Genomic DNA, 20,355 nt, shown 5'->3' with positions numbered 1-20,355 from the left:
TGTACACTGAGGGCAAGCAGGGCTCTGTACACTGAGGACAAGCAGGGCTCTGTGCACTGAGGACAAGCAGGGCTCTGTGCACTGAGGGCAAGCAGGGCTCTGTACACGGAGGACAAGCAGGGCTCTGTACACTGAGGACAAGCAGGGCTCTGTACACTGAGGACAAGCAGGGCTCTGTACACTGAGGACAAGCAGGGCTCTGTAGACTGAGGGCAAGCAGGGCTCTGTACACTGAGGACAAGCAGGGCTCTGTGCACTGAGGACAAGCAGGGCTCTGTGCACTGAGGACAAGCAGGGCTCTGTACACTGAGGGCAAGCAGGGCTCTGTACACTTAGGGCAAGCAGGGCTCTGTACACTGAGGACAAGCAGGGCTCTGTACACTGAGGACAGGCAGGGCTCTGTACACTGAGGACAGGCAGGGCTCTGTACACTGAGGACAGGCAGGGCTCTGTACACTGAGGACAGGCAGGGCTCTGTACACTGAGGGCAAGCAGTGCTCTGTACACTGAGGACAAGCAGGGCTCTGTACACTGAGGACAAGCAGGGCTCTATACACTGAGGACAAGTAGGGCTCTGTACACGGAGGACACGTGGGGCTCTATACACTGAGGACAAAATATGAGGTCAGGATATGAGGACGAGAGCATCATTGTTGCCTTTTTCCTCCCACAGGGTTTAGGTAGAAGACCAGTCAATGCTAGGTACTCTGCCAATAAATAAATAAATAAAAAAAACTGGACATTTTTTACTTTTTTTTTGCGCGCTCCATTATGTCATTACTCTTAATTCACGTTTCATAACGCGAGAATGACGTCAATCCACCTCCTTCCAAAAGGACGGAGGCGGAATGATCCGTCTCGCCTCTAAGCATGCCGGGTAATGTAGTCCTGTATTCGCCCTCTTACTCTCAGAACGTTAACACGTCCGCGTGGGAAAAAACTACAGAACCCTGTCACGTTGAGAAGAAAAGAAAAAAAAATTCTCAGAGGGGGTGTGTCAGTCACGTGAGTCTGCGGCTGTAGAACGGCTGGTAAAGGTGACCCGCAGCCAGTGTGACTGAAGCTTCTGAAGCAATCACATCTCCCTCCGCCCGCTTCATCTGCTGCCTGTCAAGCATCATGGTTTGTATGATCCCTCCGCCGCCGCCTGCAGCCATCTGTATAGGAGTGCGCTCTATATAATGATATATATATAATGCAGCTCGTTCCTCCATTATCCTATACCTTGGGATTATGACTTGTACATCTAGGTGTAGATTTGGGCAGGTTGCCAGGAGACTAGTAGTGCGGCTTCGTTCCCTGAAGCTTTGTGTAACCTTCTATAGAACCTGCACATTACATAGGACACAATGAATGACTTTAGCAGTGTCAAGTGTTTGTGCATTGTTTAACTCTTAAAGAACTGGACTGAGGAGGGATACAGTGCGAAAGGATGCCAGGTGGTGTGGTGGTGGAGGAAAGTCTAGATGCCATGCATGGGCACATGGGGCTCTGGGCTAAAATTAGAACGTCCCTTTTGTGGCCCTGCAGTGCAAGGGTTAATATAGTTTGACAAGGTGCAATATCTGGATCAGTATATCCCTATAGCAGTTTTTTTTACAGCCAGCTTGCCTGTCGTCAATGCAAAACTACAACTCCCAGCATGCCCGGACAGCCGTTGGCTGTCCGGGCATGCTGGGAGTTGTAGTTTTGCAACAGCAGGATGTCTGCTGTTTGGAGACCACTATGGTAGATGGTTCAGCTTTTCAACACTAGTGTATATAGCTAACTGTGGCTCTCTAGTTCACAACTACAACTCCCATTATACCCTGACAGCCTTCGGATTGTTTCCCCCAATCTGTGACCATTCAGCAGTTGCAGAACTACAACTCCCACAATGCCCACGTTGGGAATTTTTTTAGTTTTGCCGCAGGTTAGGGGTCACGGATATAACTTAGATCTATCGCCAGTCCTTACAAAGGAGAAAAACATGTTTACCGCTCGGCAGCTTCAGAGCAAAGTTCACAAGTCAATTCTAGTCAATGCGTTTTAGGTTTGTGTCCGAAATTGTGGTCTCCAAACTATGGAGTTCTGGGTGTTGCAGAAATGGAACTCCTGGACCAGCAGCACATCTTGAAGTGACATTCAATCCCCAGGAGATCCCATTCTGCGTCCCCATCATAGCTGTCAGCTGGAGGTTTTCTGTGGTCTCCCAACCGTGTACCTCCAGGAGTTGTGTACCTCCAGGAGTTGTAGTTTGGCACCATCTGGAGGGTCATCCCAGACATGTGGCCCTATCTCAGATCAGTGGTGCCCTTGGGTTTGGGCCCATGTCCTCCTCCTGAACCCTCTTGTAGATTACAACACCACAGGATTAGTACCTCATCGTCTAGTAGTTATAATAGAGGGCGGCTTAGAGAGAAGCATCTGGTCTTTACGTGAATAGCGACTACCAGCTACGATTTTACTGCCCAGGAGGTGCGCTTAACTTTTTGCTCCCTTCTTAAATGGTACCAGCACATTAATGGTATCTGGGTTTATTTTATTTTTAAATAAGTGGGATAAATATAAAATAAGTGAATGAATAAGCAATTTTTAATGTTAAAGGGGTACTCTGCCCCCAGCATCTTATCCCCCTACCCGAAGTACCCCTTTAAAGGAGAACACCAGTGAAAAATTTAAAGGGTACTCCACTGAAAAACTCTTATTTTTTATATCAACTGGTGCCAGAAAGTTTAAACAGATTTGTAAATTAGTTTTATGAAAAAACCTTAATCCTTCCAGTACTTATCAGCTGCTGTTATGATCCACAGGAAGTTCTTTTCTTTTTGAATTTCTTTTCGGTCTGACCACAGTGCTCTCTGCTGACACCTCTGTCCATGTCAGGAACTGTCCAGAGCAGGAGAGGTTTGCTATGGGGATTTGCTCCTACTCTGGACAGTTCCTAAAATGGACAGAGGTGTCAGCAGAGAGCACTGTGGTCAGGTAGAAAGGAAATCTTTGCTATGTCCGTGCCGACACCCCGGCGTTCTGAATATTTAGTTCAGAACGCCGTCTTCGGGCGGCCACGGTCGTGATGTTACGCCATGCCCCCTCCACTCATGTCTATGGGAGTGGGCGTAACGGCTGTAGTCGTGTGACAAGTCCCCTCCCATAGACATGAATGAAGGGGACGTGGTGTAACATCACGTTCGCCGGAGCGGCATGGAGATAGTGGCGGTCCCTGAAATCAGACATCCCCTATTCTTTGTAATATAATATAATATACTGAACAGGTTGGAGCACAACGGACACGACTGTATAAGCAGAAGAAAAAAAAATCCACACTTCACTGCTAAAGTCAATTAATTTAGACTCGGCGACAAAGCTCCTCACAACAGAGCACGACACTGATTTGAACTTGGCCTAAATTACTGACCCTTTCCAGGCTGTCGCTGAGGGAGTCCACCCAACCATGTAAAATGATGAATGTGTCTTTTAGCAAATTCCTAAATGGGTCATCACCCAATCTACACATCACCCATCCACAGGGGTGTAGCCATAGATGTAGCAGTCGCACTGGGGCCCTGGTGCCTAAGGGGGCCCCAAAGCACCTCTGCCCCATAAGAGACCAGTACAATAATTGGCATATGGGGCCCTGAAGCTACAAGCTACATCTCTGCCCATCCAGGATAAAGGGGATAAGTATATGACTGCTGTGGGCCCCACTACATGCTGGGAGTTTTGCAACTTCTGGACGCCTCAGGTTGGGGTACACTAGTCTAATAAATCTAGACTCCTGTCTCAATATGAGGCTAATAATAAAAAGGCGCTTCCTTATTTTACTGTCTTAGCTGCAGGAATGGGTTGTGAATTATTGGGGCTCTGAGTTCACTAAAGTGTTCTTTACCGTGGGCATAGAGGTGCTAAAAGAGGTATATATTATGTGGGTGTCTCATCCTCATGGACCCCTGACGTTCACAAGGAAAGGGGTCTTCTGTCTGTCCACAGTGCTCTCTTCTCTTCTGCTCTGAACAGTTCCTGACACGGACAGAGGTATTAGCAGAGAGCACTGTGGTCAGACTGAAAAGAACTTCCTCTGTACTATACAGCAGCTAAGTACTGGAAGAATTAAGATTTTTAAATAGAAGTAATTTACAAATCTGCTTCACTTTCTGGCACCAGTTGGTATTATAAAAAAAAAAACACATTCCACTGCAGTACCCCTTTAACCCTCCAGTCTTAAAGGGGTACTCCGCCTCCATGTTACATCACGCTCCGCCCCCTCAATGCAAGTCTATTGGAGGGGCGTGACACCTGTCACGCCCCCTCCCATAGGCTTGCATTGAGGGGGCAGAGTTGTGATGTCACTATGCTCCGTCCCCGTGATCGCCAGTAATCAGACCCGGAGCCAACACGCTCTGGGGGCTGATTCTAACAGGGTGCGACGTGGAAGATCACGGGGGTCCTTTGGATAGGGGATAAGATGTTTTAGCACCGGAGTACCCCTTTAAAGGTGTCATCCAGAAATTGGGGGGGGGGGGGGGGAAACCCCACACCTGTCGTCACGTGTGTGTGTGTGTGGCATTGCATCTCTGTTTCATTGAAGTGAATGGAGCAAAGTTGTAATGCCGCACGCAACCGGAGGACATTCTGGAATGTGAACACAGCCTTAGAGTAGCAGCAAAATACAGTAGATGACCTTTCCAAAATCCCAGTCACAAGCTGCAGGGAAAAAAAACCAAACCACTGTGGATAGTGGTGGGGATTTTAAATATCTAATGTGTCAATTCTTCTGATCTGCTGCAGATTTTCTGTTTTTAGGGCTCATCCACACTACTGAATCTCTGCCTAGAGATATTCCAGATGGAAATCTCTTCTGCATTGGGCGCTGCCGAAACACGTTGGCGGTCGGACCGTGTGCACATTCAGTCTCCATAAACGGCAATGCAGTCTGGGTAGAATTCTGCTAAAAGAATGAACGTGTTCATTCTATTGGCGGGTTGTAATTCTTGAACAACTTCTGTCGTGGAAATCTCGCTGTGTGAACTGTGCTGCAGAATCAATTGAAAACAGTGAATTTATTGGGCAGAAATTCAGCAGTGTGGACCGACTCTAAGTGGAAAAGTAGGAATTTGTAATGGCAAATTTGAGATATAGATAGATATGTATATATTATATATTTTTTTTTTTTTTTTTTTTAGTATTACATCGTCTTCACAATATTGGCTTGCTTGTCCTCAAATCACCACTGCTGAAAATCTGCAGCATTTCCCTAGAATGTGTCCGTACTCTTTATTAACAAAGCAACTAGAGATGAGTGAACTTGCAGTAAATTCGATTCTTCACGAACTTCTCGGCTCGGCAGTTGATGACTTATCCTGCATAAATTAGTTCAGCTTTCCGGTGCTCCCGTGGGCTGGAAAAGGTGGATACAGTCCTAGGAGACTCTTTCCTAGGACTGTATCCACCTTTTCCAGCCCACCGGAGCACCTGAAAGCTGAACTAATTTGCGCAGGATAAGTCATCAACTGCCGAGCCGAAAAGTTCGTGACGAATCGAATTTACTGTAAGTTCACTCATCTCTAAAAGCAACTATAACTAAACCTATATGCACAGATATCCTACTATTTTGTCTCATAATCTGCAGATTAACCCCATGTGGTATATTCCAGCACTGATGTTGAGCTGGTTATGTACACTTAGAAGTGGCGGTGAAAGGAACTACATTGTTGCCCGGTTCACTTGAAGACTACAACACTGCAGTTCCTAGTAGCAGAGCTCCAAATAGTATGGCCATTTTAAGAGTGAGTGACATGTCCGCATCCCTAGAGGGCTGGCCATCACATATTCTCCTCAGTTATGATGTAGTATTATGTAACTTTCCTCCAATGCAGTGTCTGGCGGTAGAGGTGACCTTCACTCCAGCCTGACGTCTCCCGTCCTTTTTGTTCTCTAACAGTGTTTCCCAACCAGGGTGTCTCCAGCTGTTGCAAAACTACAACTCCCAGCATGCCCGGACAGCCAACGGCTGTCCGGGCATGCTGGGAGTTGTAGTTTTGCAACAGCTGGAGACACCATGGTTGGGAAACACTGTTATAGAGAACTGTGCCATTAGTTTCCCTTTGCAGTGACCTCTTGAGGAGTTTAGCAGGCGCTGACTTCTGTAAAGGGTGTGACATCAGCTATGCATAATTAAGGCTTCTACGTATGTCCTTAGGGTACTCCCCTGAAAAAAAAATTTTTAATTTTTTTTTTTTTTTTTTTTTTAAATCAACTGGTTCCAGAACATTAAACAGATTTGTAAATTACTTCTATTAAAACCTCTTAAAGGGGTTCTCCGGTGCTTACACATCTTATCCCCTATCCAAAGGACAGCTATCACACCCCCTCCCGTAGGCTTGCATTGAGGGGCGGAGCGTGACGTCACACGGGGGCAGAGGCGTGACGTCACACTCCGCCGGCCCTGTAGTCGCCCATAATCAGACCCGGAGCGAACACGCTCCGGGGACTGATTACAAACAGGGTGCGGCGTGCAAGATCACGGGCGTCCCCAGCTGCGGGACTCCCACGATCAGGCATTTTATCCCCTATCCTTTGGATAGGGGATAAGATGTGTAAGCATCGGAGAACCCCTTTAATACTTCCAGTACTTATCAGCTGCTGTATGATCCACAGTAAATTCTTTTCTTTTTGAATTTCCTTTGTCTTACCACAGTGCTCTGTGCTGACACCTCTGTCCATTTTAGGAACTGTCCAGAGTAGGAGAAAATCCCCCATAGAAAACCTTTCCTGCTCTGGACAATTTCTAAAAAGGACAGAGGTGTCAGCAGAGAGCACTGTGGTCAGGCAAAAAGGAAATTCAAAAGGAAAAGAACTTCCTGTGAATCATACAGCAGCTAAGTACTGTAAGGATGGGGGGGGAGGTTTTTTTTTTATTTTTTTTGGGGGGGGGCAAGGTTGTGGGTTTGGTTTGTATTGATGGTTGTTTCTAAACTACAAAATGTTCAATAAAAATGTTCTGATTTAAAAAAAAAAAATACTGTAAGGATTAAGATGTCTTAATAGAAGTAACTTACAAATCTATTTATCTTTCTGGCACCAGTTGATTAAAAAAAAATAAAAAAAGGGGGTTGCAGTGGAGTACCCCTTTAAGGACGCAGGGTGTAAAGGTGCGCCGGCCCCTGTCTATGAAGCGTGCTCAGGAGCTCGATGCGCTTCATGGTTGGTCCTGACTGCCGTTAGGGTGATGTCTGGTATTAACCCTTTAGGCACCGTGATGAAAGCTGACTGCGGTGTCTAAATGGGTTAACAAGTTGTCGGTTGTCTTAAGGAAAGTGATCAGGACCACTGCGTCAGGAGGCCTCAGCAGCCTGTACTAATGGAGCACATATAAGGCTGGGTTCACATCACGTTTTCTCCCATACGGGAGCGCATACGGCAGGGGGAGCTAAAACCTTGCCCTCCCGTATGTAATTCATTTCAATGAGCCGGCCGGAGTGAAAAGTTCAGTCGGCTCATTTTTGAACCGGACCTAAAACTGTGGTTTACCATGGTTTAAAGGTGCGGGGGAAAAAGCTCATCCGGTGCAAAAATTAGCCGACCGAACGTTTCACTCCGTCCGGCTCATTGAAATGAATTACATACGGGAGCGCAAGGTTTTAGCTCCCCCTGCCGTATGTGCTCCCGTGATGTGAACCAGCCCTTACACAGATCAATGCTGTGCTATGGCACAGCATTAAACAGTGTATGCAATCAAGATTCCATGTAACAGTCTGCTGTGGGGAACGAAAAAATGTAAGGTAATACATTTGAATAAACCCCCTTCCCTAATAAGTTTAATCAACACATTTTCCCATTTCTCAAATAAAATGAATGTAAACAAATATAAACATTTGGTATCGCATTGTTAATTAAAGGGGTACTCCGCTGCTAAACATCTTATCCTGTATCCAAAGAATAGGGGATTAGATGTCTGGGCCCTGGGACCCCCACGATCTTCGGCACGACACTCCAGTCATCCGAATAATGGGCAACCACACCATTCCATTCATGTCTATGGGAGGAGGCGGGACACATGTACTAGCCCTCACGCCCCCTCCCATAGACATGTATGGGAGTGGGCATGGCATGATGTGACAAAGACGGAAGCTCCAAGCTTCTGTGTTCAGAACACCACGGTGCATGCCCAGAGATCACAGGGGGTCCCAGTGGCCGGACCCCCCATGATCAGACATGTCATCCCCTATCCTTCAGGGGATAAGATGTTTAGGGGTGGAGTACCCCTTTAAACACACGGTCAATGATGTAAACAAAAAATCTGAATTGCACATTTTTGGTCCCTTCATATACCAGAAAAAAATTAAAACTTGTAGGGGTCAGAAGATCACATTTTTGTGTTCTTACAAAAGTTAATCTTCTGTAGTAAATAGAGATGAGCGAACTTACAGTAAATTCGATTCGTCACGAACTTCTCGGCTCGGCAGTTGATGACTTTTCCTGCATAAATTAGTTCAGCTTTCAGGTGCTCCCATGGGCTGGAAAAGGTGGATACAGTTCTAGGAGACTCTTTCATAGGACTGTATCCACCGGAGCACCTGAAGGCTGAACTAATTTACGCAGGATAAGTCATCAACTGCCGAGCCGATAAGTTCGTGACGAATCGAATTTACTGTAAGTTCGCTCATCTCTAGTAGTAAAACAAAATCTAACCTATAAGTTGGGTATCGTTGTTGTATAGACCTACAGAATAAAGATACTGTCATTATTATGGAAAATTGCACAGCGTAGAAACAGAAGCCCCCCAAAAAATTACAAAATGGCTTTTTATTTAAGTCATTAAACTTACACCAAATCTATGGTGAAATATAGTACAATTGGAGGCTCAATAAACAAGCCCTCAATGGGTCTGAAAGTGGGGGGGGGGGGAGGGGGGGAAGGCTGTCCAGACATGCTGGGAGTTGTAGTTTTTGTAACAGCTGGAGGCACACTGGTTGGGTTACACTGATTTTAAGCGATGTAGTTACAACGATGTAGTTAGACTGTTGTTCTATTATACCATTTTGGCCAAGGGGGTAGATTGTGAAATGAGTCACCAGGTTCTCTATAGAACTCTCGCCTTTGGGCAAAGCGGGCGCCAAAAGTTGGCCCAGTTCCCAGGTTTTCCATAACATTATTTGGCTATGAACGATGGTGTTCCGAGAGATCCTGCAGTCTTTGGCTGAGGTGACCTTCCTTTAGTCTGCAAGGTCTGTAATCTGATACCTGTTCCAGCATAGTGCAGTAATGTCACAATAAGCGATGCAGGAGACTGAACATAAGACAACACAACTAAGCGATCTTTATAGGGTTAAAGTGGTACTCTTAAAGAGAAAAAAAGAGAATAAAAATGTAATATGTGATTTAATTCATTGACATGTCTAAGAACCAATTGGTTCGCAATGCATTGGAGTTTCTGTGCCTTTTTTATACGGTTTGTCTTTTTTAAGATGTTTGATTAAAATTTTGGACTTCATATTTAAAATTAAATATTTTATTTCTATACTCCTTCTCCCTATAATATGGAAAATGTAGCATCCTGTTTATGTTCCTGCTCTGATTCTGACTGTTCTTCCTGTTTTTCCCGCAGCCTGAACCCGTCAGAGTCCTGGTGACCGGAGCTGCTGGTCAGATTGCCTATTCCCTGCTCTATGGTATTGCTAAGGGCGATGTCTTCGGAAAGGACCAGGTAATGGAGCAGAATAGCCCCTGTCATAGTTCTCATTTAATATGCTATACATGTACTTAGCCTTGTCCTGATGTCGATTGCAGCCCCTTGTACTTGTCCTTTTGGATATCACCCCCATGATGGGAGTATTGGATGGTGTGGTCATGGAGCTTCAGGACACTGCGCTGCCTCTGCTGACAGGTGAGCTTGTGTTTGCTTTCCTCAATGTGACTCCATGAGTGTAGTGTCTGGCTAACTTTCTAGTAAAGGTGCTTCTATTGGTTTCATAGGGAACATAGTTAGTTTTCAACTTAACCCTTTTCAAAATAACAGTATAACATGTCACAGATATGTCAGGAGTTATGATCAGTCAGTGTCTGGGCATTTAGGTCCCTACTGGATTCTATAATAAGTCTATGGAGCCCGTCTCCTGCAGCGTAATGGAAAGCGCAGTAAACTGGAGACAGAGGGAAGCACTTGGCTGAGCACTTCTCCTGGCTTGTTGAGATTGGTGGGGTTCTAAATGCTGTCTGTGACTTGTCCAAAGTTTTCTGACATTATAGTATTTCCTTAAAGGAAAAATGTCAGCTTGTTCACCCAATAGACTGGATTATAGTGTGGGTGAACATGATTCAAACGAGGGGTCACTTACTTATTTTTACCAACTAGCCGCGATATCTAGTTCTGAAGTTCCGGGATTTCGAATAAGAGCACTGAAGGTGTCTCTCCTGCCGGCTGGCCGCCTCTAGCTCCCGTAGTATGGCTCCTAAGCCTGCCCCTCCACTATGCATATGTATTGGATTCAACAAAAACATCCTAGTGACGTGGAGTCACACATCACGGGATCATGGCGCTCTGTCTTTTTAGACAGCTCTCACATTCTGCACTGAGTAAAACATAGCGGCACATGAGCTCTTCTGACAGAGCACTTTGATCACGTGATGTGGGACTCCATGTCACTAGGACGTTTTGTTGAATCCTATGCATAGTGGAGGGGCAGGCTTAGGAGCCATACTACTGGAGCGAGAGGTGGCCAGCTGGTGGGAGACTCCTTCAGTGCTCTTATTCTTATTGGAAATCCCAGAACTTCAGAACTAGATATCTCTGCGGCCAGTTGGCGAATATAAGCGACCGAACTGAGTGCTGGGGCTCATGACATCTTGACGTCTTGAGCCCCGCACTTGGCGTTCGGAACAAAATGTTCCGAACGCTGAGGCAGTGGAGTACCCCTTTTAATGGGCTCTTCTAAGGAGAACTTGCTTGACATCACGAGTCCTATGCAAACTTAAAGGAGAACTCCAGAATATAAAAATTGTCCCCCATACTGCCAGCAGTAAAATTTAAGATGTACATACCTGCCTCCGGTAACAGGCTCCGGTCTCCGCCGCGATCCTCTTCCTGGTGGTCGGTGAGTCATACTGCACTCAGCCAATCGCCGATCACAGTGAAGTCCCGATAGGCTGAGCGGCAGTGTGATTTCGGCCCCAGCAGCAGGTGCCGGTGTAGTGAAGAATTTGTGTCCTGAAGCGTTCTCACACTGCCGCTCACCCTATCGCCGGCCGATATCGGGACTTCACTGCGGTCGTTTATTGGGTGAGCGCAATATGACTCGCCGACCACCGGCAACCAGGAAAAGGATCACAGTAGAGACCGGAGCCGGTTACCGGAGGAGCGGAGGAAGGTAAGTACAACTTTATTTTTTTTTACTGCCAGCAGTATGGGGGACAATTTTTATATTCTGGAGTTCTCCTTTTAAGTTTGCATTGGACTCGATGTCAGGCAAGTTCTCCTTAGAAGAGCCCACTAAAGGGGTACTCCACTGCCTTCAGTGATGTCTAGGATGGCAGGATATATTATGATGCATCTGTCCGAGCTGGAAACTTGTGCGAAACTACGACATTCAGTCTATACATTTGGCCTAAGTCCTATAGACCTGTGTAGGACTTCCACAAAATCTAGAGATTGAATGCAGTCTTGCACAGTTCTTTAGCTCAGATGGTACAGAAATGTAACAGAAATCCTGCTGCTGAACCATCAGTTAAGCTTTAACGTTTGCATCGGTTCTATGTAGTCTCTTCTACACTAGAAAGGATCTGTTCACATGATGGCTTCTATCTTACGGAACTGTTGCTGATTCTGTGGCCTTAAAGAGAAGAAAATGATGCACATGATGTCAATAAAATACAATACACAATATTGGGCATATAGGGAATGGTATTTCAGACAACTACTAAAGTGATTTATACATGAAACAACTTACAATTGCGTGGTCTGCAATGGCAAGAGATACTCAACCCCCAAGTGCAGTTGTGCCCCTATATTGGGGTGGAGTTCCTGCACTTGTGGTTCGTTGCTATGGGCGATCCCCAGCATAATATGCATACAATGGAGGATGCCTGCAAACGGTCACAAGTACCACAAGGGCATCCTACACATGATAAACGTGTGGATGCATAAAATTTAAACATTAGACAAATTCACCGATGTGGTCTAAAATGGCAGATTATCCTCAACCCCAAGTGCAGTTGTGCACTGTAAGCTGGGGTAGAGGTCCTGCATTTATGGACCACAATATAGGTTCACTAATGTGGTAGATGTAACAATGACATTAACTAGCCCTCAAAACTGATGTTAAAATTGAGACATGAGCCAGTAATCCTTATATTAAGGAAGCTATTTATAGTCTTAAAGTGGTGTGTGTGTGTGTGTGTGTTTTGTCTAAATAAACATGACTTATGTTCTGGTTTTAGAAGAATTTGTCTCCATTTTTAACCTATTATTCTGCTTTAGACAGTAGTTGTTTAAATTACCCTTTCTGTTATCTGTCAGGCAAAGGGTAATGTGCAGACTGGATGATAAACACAGTGACCTGGTTTACAGTGACTACAAGTCAATAGGTTACTGGATCTGTAACACCTACATTGTTGGAAGCTTTAGGCTCTTTTTATACGGTGTCTTGCCAAGTTACTGTCAGGACGACTTCCTAAAGGAAACCTTACATGTATATGTGTAATGGAAGTCACCCTTGGGCTCTGATATTTAATCATTGCGAAACGTTTAAGTTCTTGTTCTGTTCGTAGAATTGCCAGTTTGCCCTGTAACTTGAGTTGACCCACATTAGCCCCTCTTACAAGGGGAATACACCCTGGGTCTACATTGAACCAATGCAAAAAAACACTGTATAACAAGACTGGATTTGCATACGGAGGTGTTAAACTATTATTTTTATATTTTTTTTTTTTGTGTTCATGAGCAAAAATCTCACTAAATTGTCAGGAAGTCTTCTGGGTAAGTCTTTATACATGTCCTGTAGCAATTTGTGTCTTGTGTTCTATCCACAGAGGTTATTGCTACAGACAAGGAAGAAGTGGCCTTTAAGGACTTGGATGTTGCCATTCTGGTGGGCTCCATGCCCAGGAGGGAGGGGATGGAGAGGAAGGACTTGCTGAAGGCAAACGTCAAAATCTTTAAATCCCAGGGTGCTGCTTTGGATAAATATTCAAAAAAGACGGTTAAGGTGATTTCCCCCCCCCCCCCCCCCTTATTTTTTTTATTTTTAAGGAATGTAAGCCCTTGTCCCATGTATATGAAAGGAGCTTGTAGAAATCGATATGCTTGCTGTGGCAATGAGCTCGTATAGGATTTTAATTATGGTTATCTCTGCAAAAACTAATTTGCCATGTATTGAAGTTAACATAAGGCCTAGACAGAGGGCGCAACATAGTTTTTGGTTTAATTCACACATACACAGCAACTAAGTAAAGAAACCACGGCTGGTCCGCTATAACATAACACTACCAACAAAATAGAACCAGATCATGTAAAATGACTTTTATTAACACATATGCAAAAAATACATACAATAAAAATAATAGAGGATAAAATAAGGCACTACAATAGCAGTCACAGAAGATGTTTACATTTGTACTTTCTATGGTACACCAGTTATTCCCTGTACTCCATGTAGGGCTACACCACTTGCCTGCTCCCATCTTCTATGACTGCTTTTGTAGTGCCTTATTTTATCCTCTATTTTATTGTATGTATTTTTTGCATGTGTGTTAATAAGTCATTTTACATGATCTGGTTCTATTTTGTTGGTAGTGTATAGTTTTTGGTTTCCGTGTGGAGGCACTGTGGACATTCCAGACACTGTGGGGCGCCGACATAAGATTCCAACACTAGGATCGCACAGGAATGTGCCGTCTCATAGACGGGTATGCATTCCGTGCAGACTCCGCAAAAAGAATTAACGTGCTGCAGCGGAATCTCAGCGCTGGATTCCAATGCGGAATCCAGCAAGGAAGTTCTGCCGTGTGAACCTAGCCTTATGCTCATTCTGTTATTGCTGAAGGTGGCAGAATTGCGGTGTAGAGTTCAAACTCTATGGGGGAGATCTATCAAATCCATCTAAATTTGTCGCACAGAAAGTCAGTCTAAACATGTGCGACTTTAGCAACTTTTCTGATAGTACGCCGAAATGTCAGACCATGTTGGAGCAGGTTTAAATACAGTCTAAAGCATAGATCACGAAGTCTGTGCGCAGAATTTATCAAGAGCCGTGCGCCCTTTGATAAATTGGGCGCACAATAGACCAGCCTAACCCTCTGTAGGTTGATTTATATTGATGTGGGACATAGACAGCTTTAATAAATCTACCCCCCCCCCCCCAGGACTAGAAGAACAAAATACCACGGCACTTGGTATGCTAGGACAAGCGTGCTTCTTTATTCAAACATGGGGTTACACAGGCACCGGGTGTGGAGATAGGAGGACGGGCCAACGACCATCGAACTTTCCCAGTTTCCAATCTTAAGTATGGGACCAACCTTCGGAACACACCCAGTTTGCAAGTCAACCCTTGGATTACTGGGGTGGGGGGGGGGGGGGAATAGGTGGCGTACTAAAGCTTACACTGTAATTTGCTAAAAAAACATACAAGAATTAACATATAAAAAAAACTTACAAAACAAATTAAGGGGGGGGGGGGGGGGGGGTTGTAGAAATCTGAAAATCTCCAAATACCTTAAATGTGCATGGATACCTATATGGGACTGGGGATGGTGTTAGTAGTGCACCTTTCAAATAGTGGGTTATGGCACTCTCGTTAGATGGGAGTCCCAGCTGTCAAACCTCTGAATAGGTGATGAGAGGTCATTATGGGACAAGTGGTGGTAGTTATAGTAATGTTCCTGAGCTGTGGCTGTCCAGCTTTTGCATAATTATAACAAACATCGTGCCCGGACAGCCATAGGCTGTCATGGCATGATGGGAGTTGTAGCTTTGCAACAGCTGGAAAGCCACAAGGTTTAGGAATACTGGTTTAAAGCATGGCCAACCTCTAAGTAAATGGGTGGAGTCCATTTCTAATTCTTTTTCTGGATTTTAGGTGATTGTCGTGGGAAATCCTGCAAACACAAACTGTTTAACTGCACTAAAGTCTGCTCCATCCATCCCCAAAGAGAACTTCAGCTGTCTCACCCGTTTGGATCACAACAGAGCAAAAGCTCAGGTACGTCTGTCTTCCTACACCATGCAGGAGAAGGAAAGATTGGATTAATACCCTAGTTTATAATAAGCCTTCTAATTATTCCTTCACCCCCACAAGTTTATGGTCTCCACTCACACTCTTGGATTCTGATGGGACGATACGTCTTTAAGATGGGTTTTTCTTTTCTTGCAGATTGCTCTCCGTCTGAACGTGACATCGAATGATGTTAAGAATGTGATCATTTGGGGCAATCACTCCTCCACCCAATATCCGGATGTTAGTCATGCTGTTGTGAATCTGCAGGGGAAGGACGTTTCTGTCTCTGAAGCTGTGAAGGATGACAGCTGGCTAAAAGGAGGATTTATCTCTGTAAGAAATATACTGATTTACTGTGCATATTCTTAATTACTACTATTGTGGTAGAAACCTACATACTAGCTAAAGAATGCTTCAGGTTTGCAAATACACAGGCTCCATTATAGTCTATGGAGCCCTTCTCCTGCAGGGAGTCGGAGCAGGCACCAAGCCGGGGAATGAAACACAACCTGGCTATGTCTAAACCAGCGTTTTCCAATGTGGGTGCCTCCACCTGTTGCAAATCTACAACTCAAAGTATGCCCGGACCTCAAAGTGCTGGTCTAGAGATTGGTGGGGCTCTCAGCAGTGAGACCTACTTTAAAGGGGTACTCCGGCGCTTGGACATCTTATCCCCTATGCTTTATCTAGGGGATAAGATGCCTGATCGCGGGGGTCCTGCCACTGGGGACCCCCATGATCTTGCACGCAGCACCCCGTTATAATCAGTCCCCAGAGCATGTTCGCTCCGGGTCTGATTACTGGCTATCTCGGGGGCTGGAGCATTGGGACGTCACGGCTCCGCCCCCATGTGACATCACGCTATGCCCCTCAATGCAAGCCTATGGGAGGGTGACGTCACATGGGGGCGGAGCTGTGACGTCCCAATGCTCCAGCCCCCGTGATCGCCAGTAATCAGACCCGGAGCGAACATGCTCTGGGGACTGATTATAACGGGGTGCTGCGTGCAAGATCATGGGGGTCCCATGATGTATATATTTACCCCTAGCCTATTTTCACCTTAAGGTTTTTTCCTTCTTCCCTTATAAAAATCAGATCTTTCAATTTTCCACATACAGACCCATATAAGGGCTTGTTTTTTATGTCACCAATTGTACTTTGTAATGACATCACTTATTTTATAATTATAACCTGTGGCGAAACCCCAAAAAGGTTTAAGCTGATCAGGACATCGTGATTTTGTCGGGATAGTCCCGATCAGCTCCGCTGAGCTGCAGGGATTTTTACTTTCGCTTTAGATGCCACAATAAACTTTGATCGTGGCATCTAAAGGGTTAATGCCAGGCATCAGCCTGATCGCCCATGCCCGGCATCAGCCATGGGTCTTGGCTCCCTGTAGCAACCGGGACCCACCGGGTTTAACCTGTTCTCCACCGGTGAATGGTTTAAACCTGTTAAACCAAGGGCGTACAGGTATGCCCGGAGTCCTTAAGGATCAGGGATTCAGGATTTAAGTGTACGCCCTGTATCCCCAAGAGGATAGAGTATTTCCATTTCAAACTGTTATTCCTTAACAGAACAGGGGATAACAAGCTGTTCGGTGTGGATCCAACCACTTGGACCCCCATTGATCACGAGAATGCAGGGAAATTTTTAACTAAATACGTGGTCAGTGCTTTATTCTCTATGGGCCTTGGTCGCTCTGTTACTTTGGGGCTACACTGACCCCTTTTTGTTTTCGTGGTCGGACCCCTGCCAATCTGCTTGTTATCCCCTTTCATGTTAAAGGATAACTACTCGAGATGGGAATACCCCTTTTAAGATTGGGCCAGTTTTGCCATCCAAAAATTGACACATACGTTCGCATTTAACTTTCATTAAAAAGTGTTGCTGTCATTAAAAAGAACTATTGACCGGTCTATCAGACCCAATAAAGGTTGCTTGCACTGGGTCTCATTTTTGACAGCTGCCGTGATGCTAAGTTACTAACTGGGTGGCATTGACCTCCACTTCCCGGCCGGCTGGGAGATTGACGTCTATGCCGAGAAATGTACAGATTGACTATCAGGGGAGCAGAGTGCAATGCTGCCCGCCTCCCTGACTAATGGCTGATCAACGTGTCAAGTTAGTTTCATGACAGTAACTCTCTAACTTTTTTGGGCAGAATAAGAGCAATTTGGCTGAAGTGTTTCCCAATCAGGGTGCCTCCAAAACTACAACTCCCAGCATGCCCGGACAGCCAAAAACAAGTGCATGCAAAATGGACCAAACAGTCACTAGTTTTACTACATCTGGTCCATTAAACTCGAAGGACCCAGGATACATCTGTACATAACAGGTTGTCAATATAACCCTTGATCATTTGGGGATAACGTGATGTAAACATGCCTTATGATTATTTATCAGCACTTTATCTTTCATACTGAATATGCATTTTACTACTTAATGGATTTAGTTCAAGGTAAAAGTTGCCTAATGTAGTACGTGATAAGGATCGCTGAGGAACGTCATGTACATGAATAACACAGCACAGATGTACATTTTTCACTTTCTATGACGTGCAGTATATTCTACGAGATCCAGTCTTTCGCTCTATTTTCTAGACCGTTCAGCAGCGCGGTGCAGCTGTGATTGCAGCAAGAAAGTTATCCAGCGCGATGTCTGCTGCCAAAGCCATCTGTGATCATGTGCACGACATCTGGTTTGGAACCCCAGAGGTAAATAATGGCAGACTTGTTGGATTATGTTAAAGTTTTGAATTCTTAAAGGTTCCGTGATGCCCTTAGATTACATGTCTGTCGGACTGTTCAAAGATTAGAATTATCTGTATTTAAATAGACAAACGTTAAATACAAACTACAATGAATATGAGCAGGGTTTCCCAACGAGGGTGCCTACAGCGGTTGCAAAAGCAACTTTAACCAGCTGGAGGCACTCTGGTTGGGAAACACAGTTTTAGTGTAGGAACCCATGGACTTGACCAGACTTAAAGGAGTTTTTCAGAATTCGAAAACCATAGCTGCTTTCTTCGAGGAATAGTGCCATTCTTGTCTTCAGTTTGTATGTGGTATTGCAGCTGAGCTCCATTGAAATGAATGGTGCTCATCTGTAATACAACGCCTAGGATAGGATAAGTGTGGTGCTGTGTTTGATCTTGGATATCCCCTTTGCTGTTGGTGGGGAAAACTCCCTTCAGGCATCACACTTGCAGAATAGGTTGGGACCTTTAGTGAACACAAGACCGGGGGGTCCCTAGTTCCCCAGTTAAATGGCGGGCTGATCAGACCTGAGCACTGCAGCTCCATTGAATTCTGTGTGGTTGGACAAGAATAGTTGAGCGCTGGCTATTAACAGGTTCACAGAGTTGTATAGAGCATTGGTCATGTCAAGCTGCTGCTGCAATCAACCAGGTAAAGACAAGGAGGGGGATTTATCAAGCTGTTTAGAAAGCTGTTAGCAGCTTTTCTCTTTTAGTCGCACAACTGGTCCGTGTGACAATCGCTTTAGAAAGGTTTCTATTCTGTTTTACCCTTATAGAGCACTTAGTAAATCAGTGACCACTGCACAAAGTGTTATATTTTTTTTGTGAATGTTGCAAAATTGTCGCTGGATCCCAGAAAGTTTGTCAGGTCAAGTTAGCCCTGTCCTATATATTTGTGTGACTTTTCAGAGTATATGCGACTTATCGCACAAAGTCACACGTCTCCACAAAATCTGAGAATTTTTTTAGAAGTTGCATCAACAAAATGTATCAGTCCGTGAGCCCTTTGCTAAATATGTCACACGTCGGCAACAATCACCGCAACTTTTGTGCTCCGAATTAGTTGACTTCACATCACTCTGTAAATGTCCCTCAAGATTCTTGTGATTGAGGATATCAGAAGTTGGATCTCCACCCATGAGACACCTCATCTATCCTTCAGACAGGTGATGTGTAGGTGGGAAAACCCATTTAAGGAGAAGTAGTGCCCTGTCTTGGATCTGCATCTCCCAATTGCATATTGTTGACACAATGGAATTTCCAAGCTGAAATTTTCGGCAGAATTCCCCTAGGAAATTCCCCTGTATGAACATAGCTTAAGCGGGGAATTTTTCACTAGTGGTAGAGCAGTTTTCTTATCTATTTAGGAGTAGGGTCACACAAGCCATATTTTGCTGCGCAGAAAAATTCAGCTAGAGAATTTCGCAAATTTTTAGTGCACATGGTCTTCAATGGGGATTCCACGGTCCCACTCAACAGCAGAAATTCCACAAAATTCTAAGACGTGTCTTTTACATTTTGCGGAATTCAGTTCAGAGCTGCATTGAAGTTAATTCAAGCGGAATCTGTTTTGAAAGCACAAATTCTGCTAGAATTTCCCCTGAATTCTGCAAAACTGAGAAATCCAGTCTGCTTTTCTTAGTGGAATATCAGAATTTCTGCCGTGTGAATTTAGTCTTCTGTTTTTGTAGCTAGATTGATAACATGCTGAACCTCTTTAACCTTTTTGCTTCCTCTTAGGGTGAATATGTTTCCATGGGTGTGATCTCTGATGGAAATGCTTACGGAGTACCTAATGATCTCCTGTATTCATTCCCTGTTACTATCAAGGTACGATACTCTGATACTCTTGGATGCGTAATCTATGCTGTAGGTCTTTGAGTTCATATTCCATTTTAATTTCTCAGATTAAATATAATATAGAAAATGAAAGAGAAAAAATAATATATAAAAATAATTTTATTTTATTCTGATCTTCTACAGGGCAAGACCTGGAAAATAGTTGAAGGCCTGAAAGTTGATGATTTCTCCCGTGGAAAGATGGATGTAACCGCCAAAGAACTTCAAGAAGAAAAGGATACTGCCTTTGAGTTCCTCTCAATTGCATGACTACAGATTGATCCGAAACCGCACTTAAGTCCCGAAGTGAAAAGTTGTCTTTAAGTTTTTACTTATCAAGTGCTTATTTATGTTACAACCCTTTATTCAGCACCTGGAAGTCACTCTTGGTTTAGTTTTGTATCTGTGACTAGTTTGTCATTGCTAGTAATAGAAAATAAATCCCTCATGGGGTTAATACATCTTTTCTGTCTGGTTTTATGCTGTTTTTGTTGATGAATGATGGAAGCAAATAACTTCCGGCTTTGTGTTTATTGTAAGGCCATGTTTACAACTATTCCAATG

The 20,355-nt window shown here is 44.5% G+C and overlaps 1 protein-coding gene across 1 annotated transcript; it reads left to right on the top strand.

Annotated features, from left to right (window-relative positions):
• The first annotated feature begins 966 nt into the window (after nt 1-966).
• MDH1 (malate dehydrogenase 1) lies at nt 967-20,254 on the top strand. The gene is made up of 9 exons (XM_056567988.1): nt 967-1,122; nt 9,587-9,685; nt 9,769-9,865; nt 13,006-13,181; nt 15,054-15,176; nt 15,348-15,524; nt 17,795-17,908; nt 19,693-19,782; nt 19,936-20,254. The coding sequence occupies exons 1-9, from the start codon at nt 1,120-1,122 to the stop codon at nt 20,059-20,061; spliced, it is 1,005 nt and encodes a 334-aa protein (XP_056423963.1). The 5' UTR covers nt 967-1,119; the 3' UTR covers nt 20,062-20,254.
• The last annotated feature ends 101 nt before the right edge of the window (nt 20,255-20,355 follow it).

This window comes from Hyla sarda, chromosome 3, assembly GCF_029499605.1.
Source record: "Hyla sarda isolate aHylSar1 chromosome 3, aHylSar1.hap1, whole genome shotgun sequence".
Taxonomy (NCBI): domain Eukaryota; kingdom Metazoa; phylum Chordata; class Amphibia; order Anura; family Hylidae; genus Hyla; species Hyla sarda.
The sequence above is the reverse complement of the archived record's forward strand: the minus strand, read 5'-3'. Positions and strand labels throughout refer to the sequence as shown.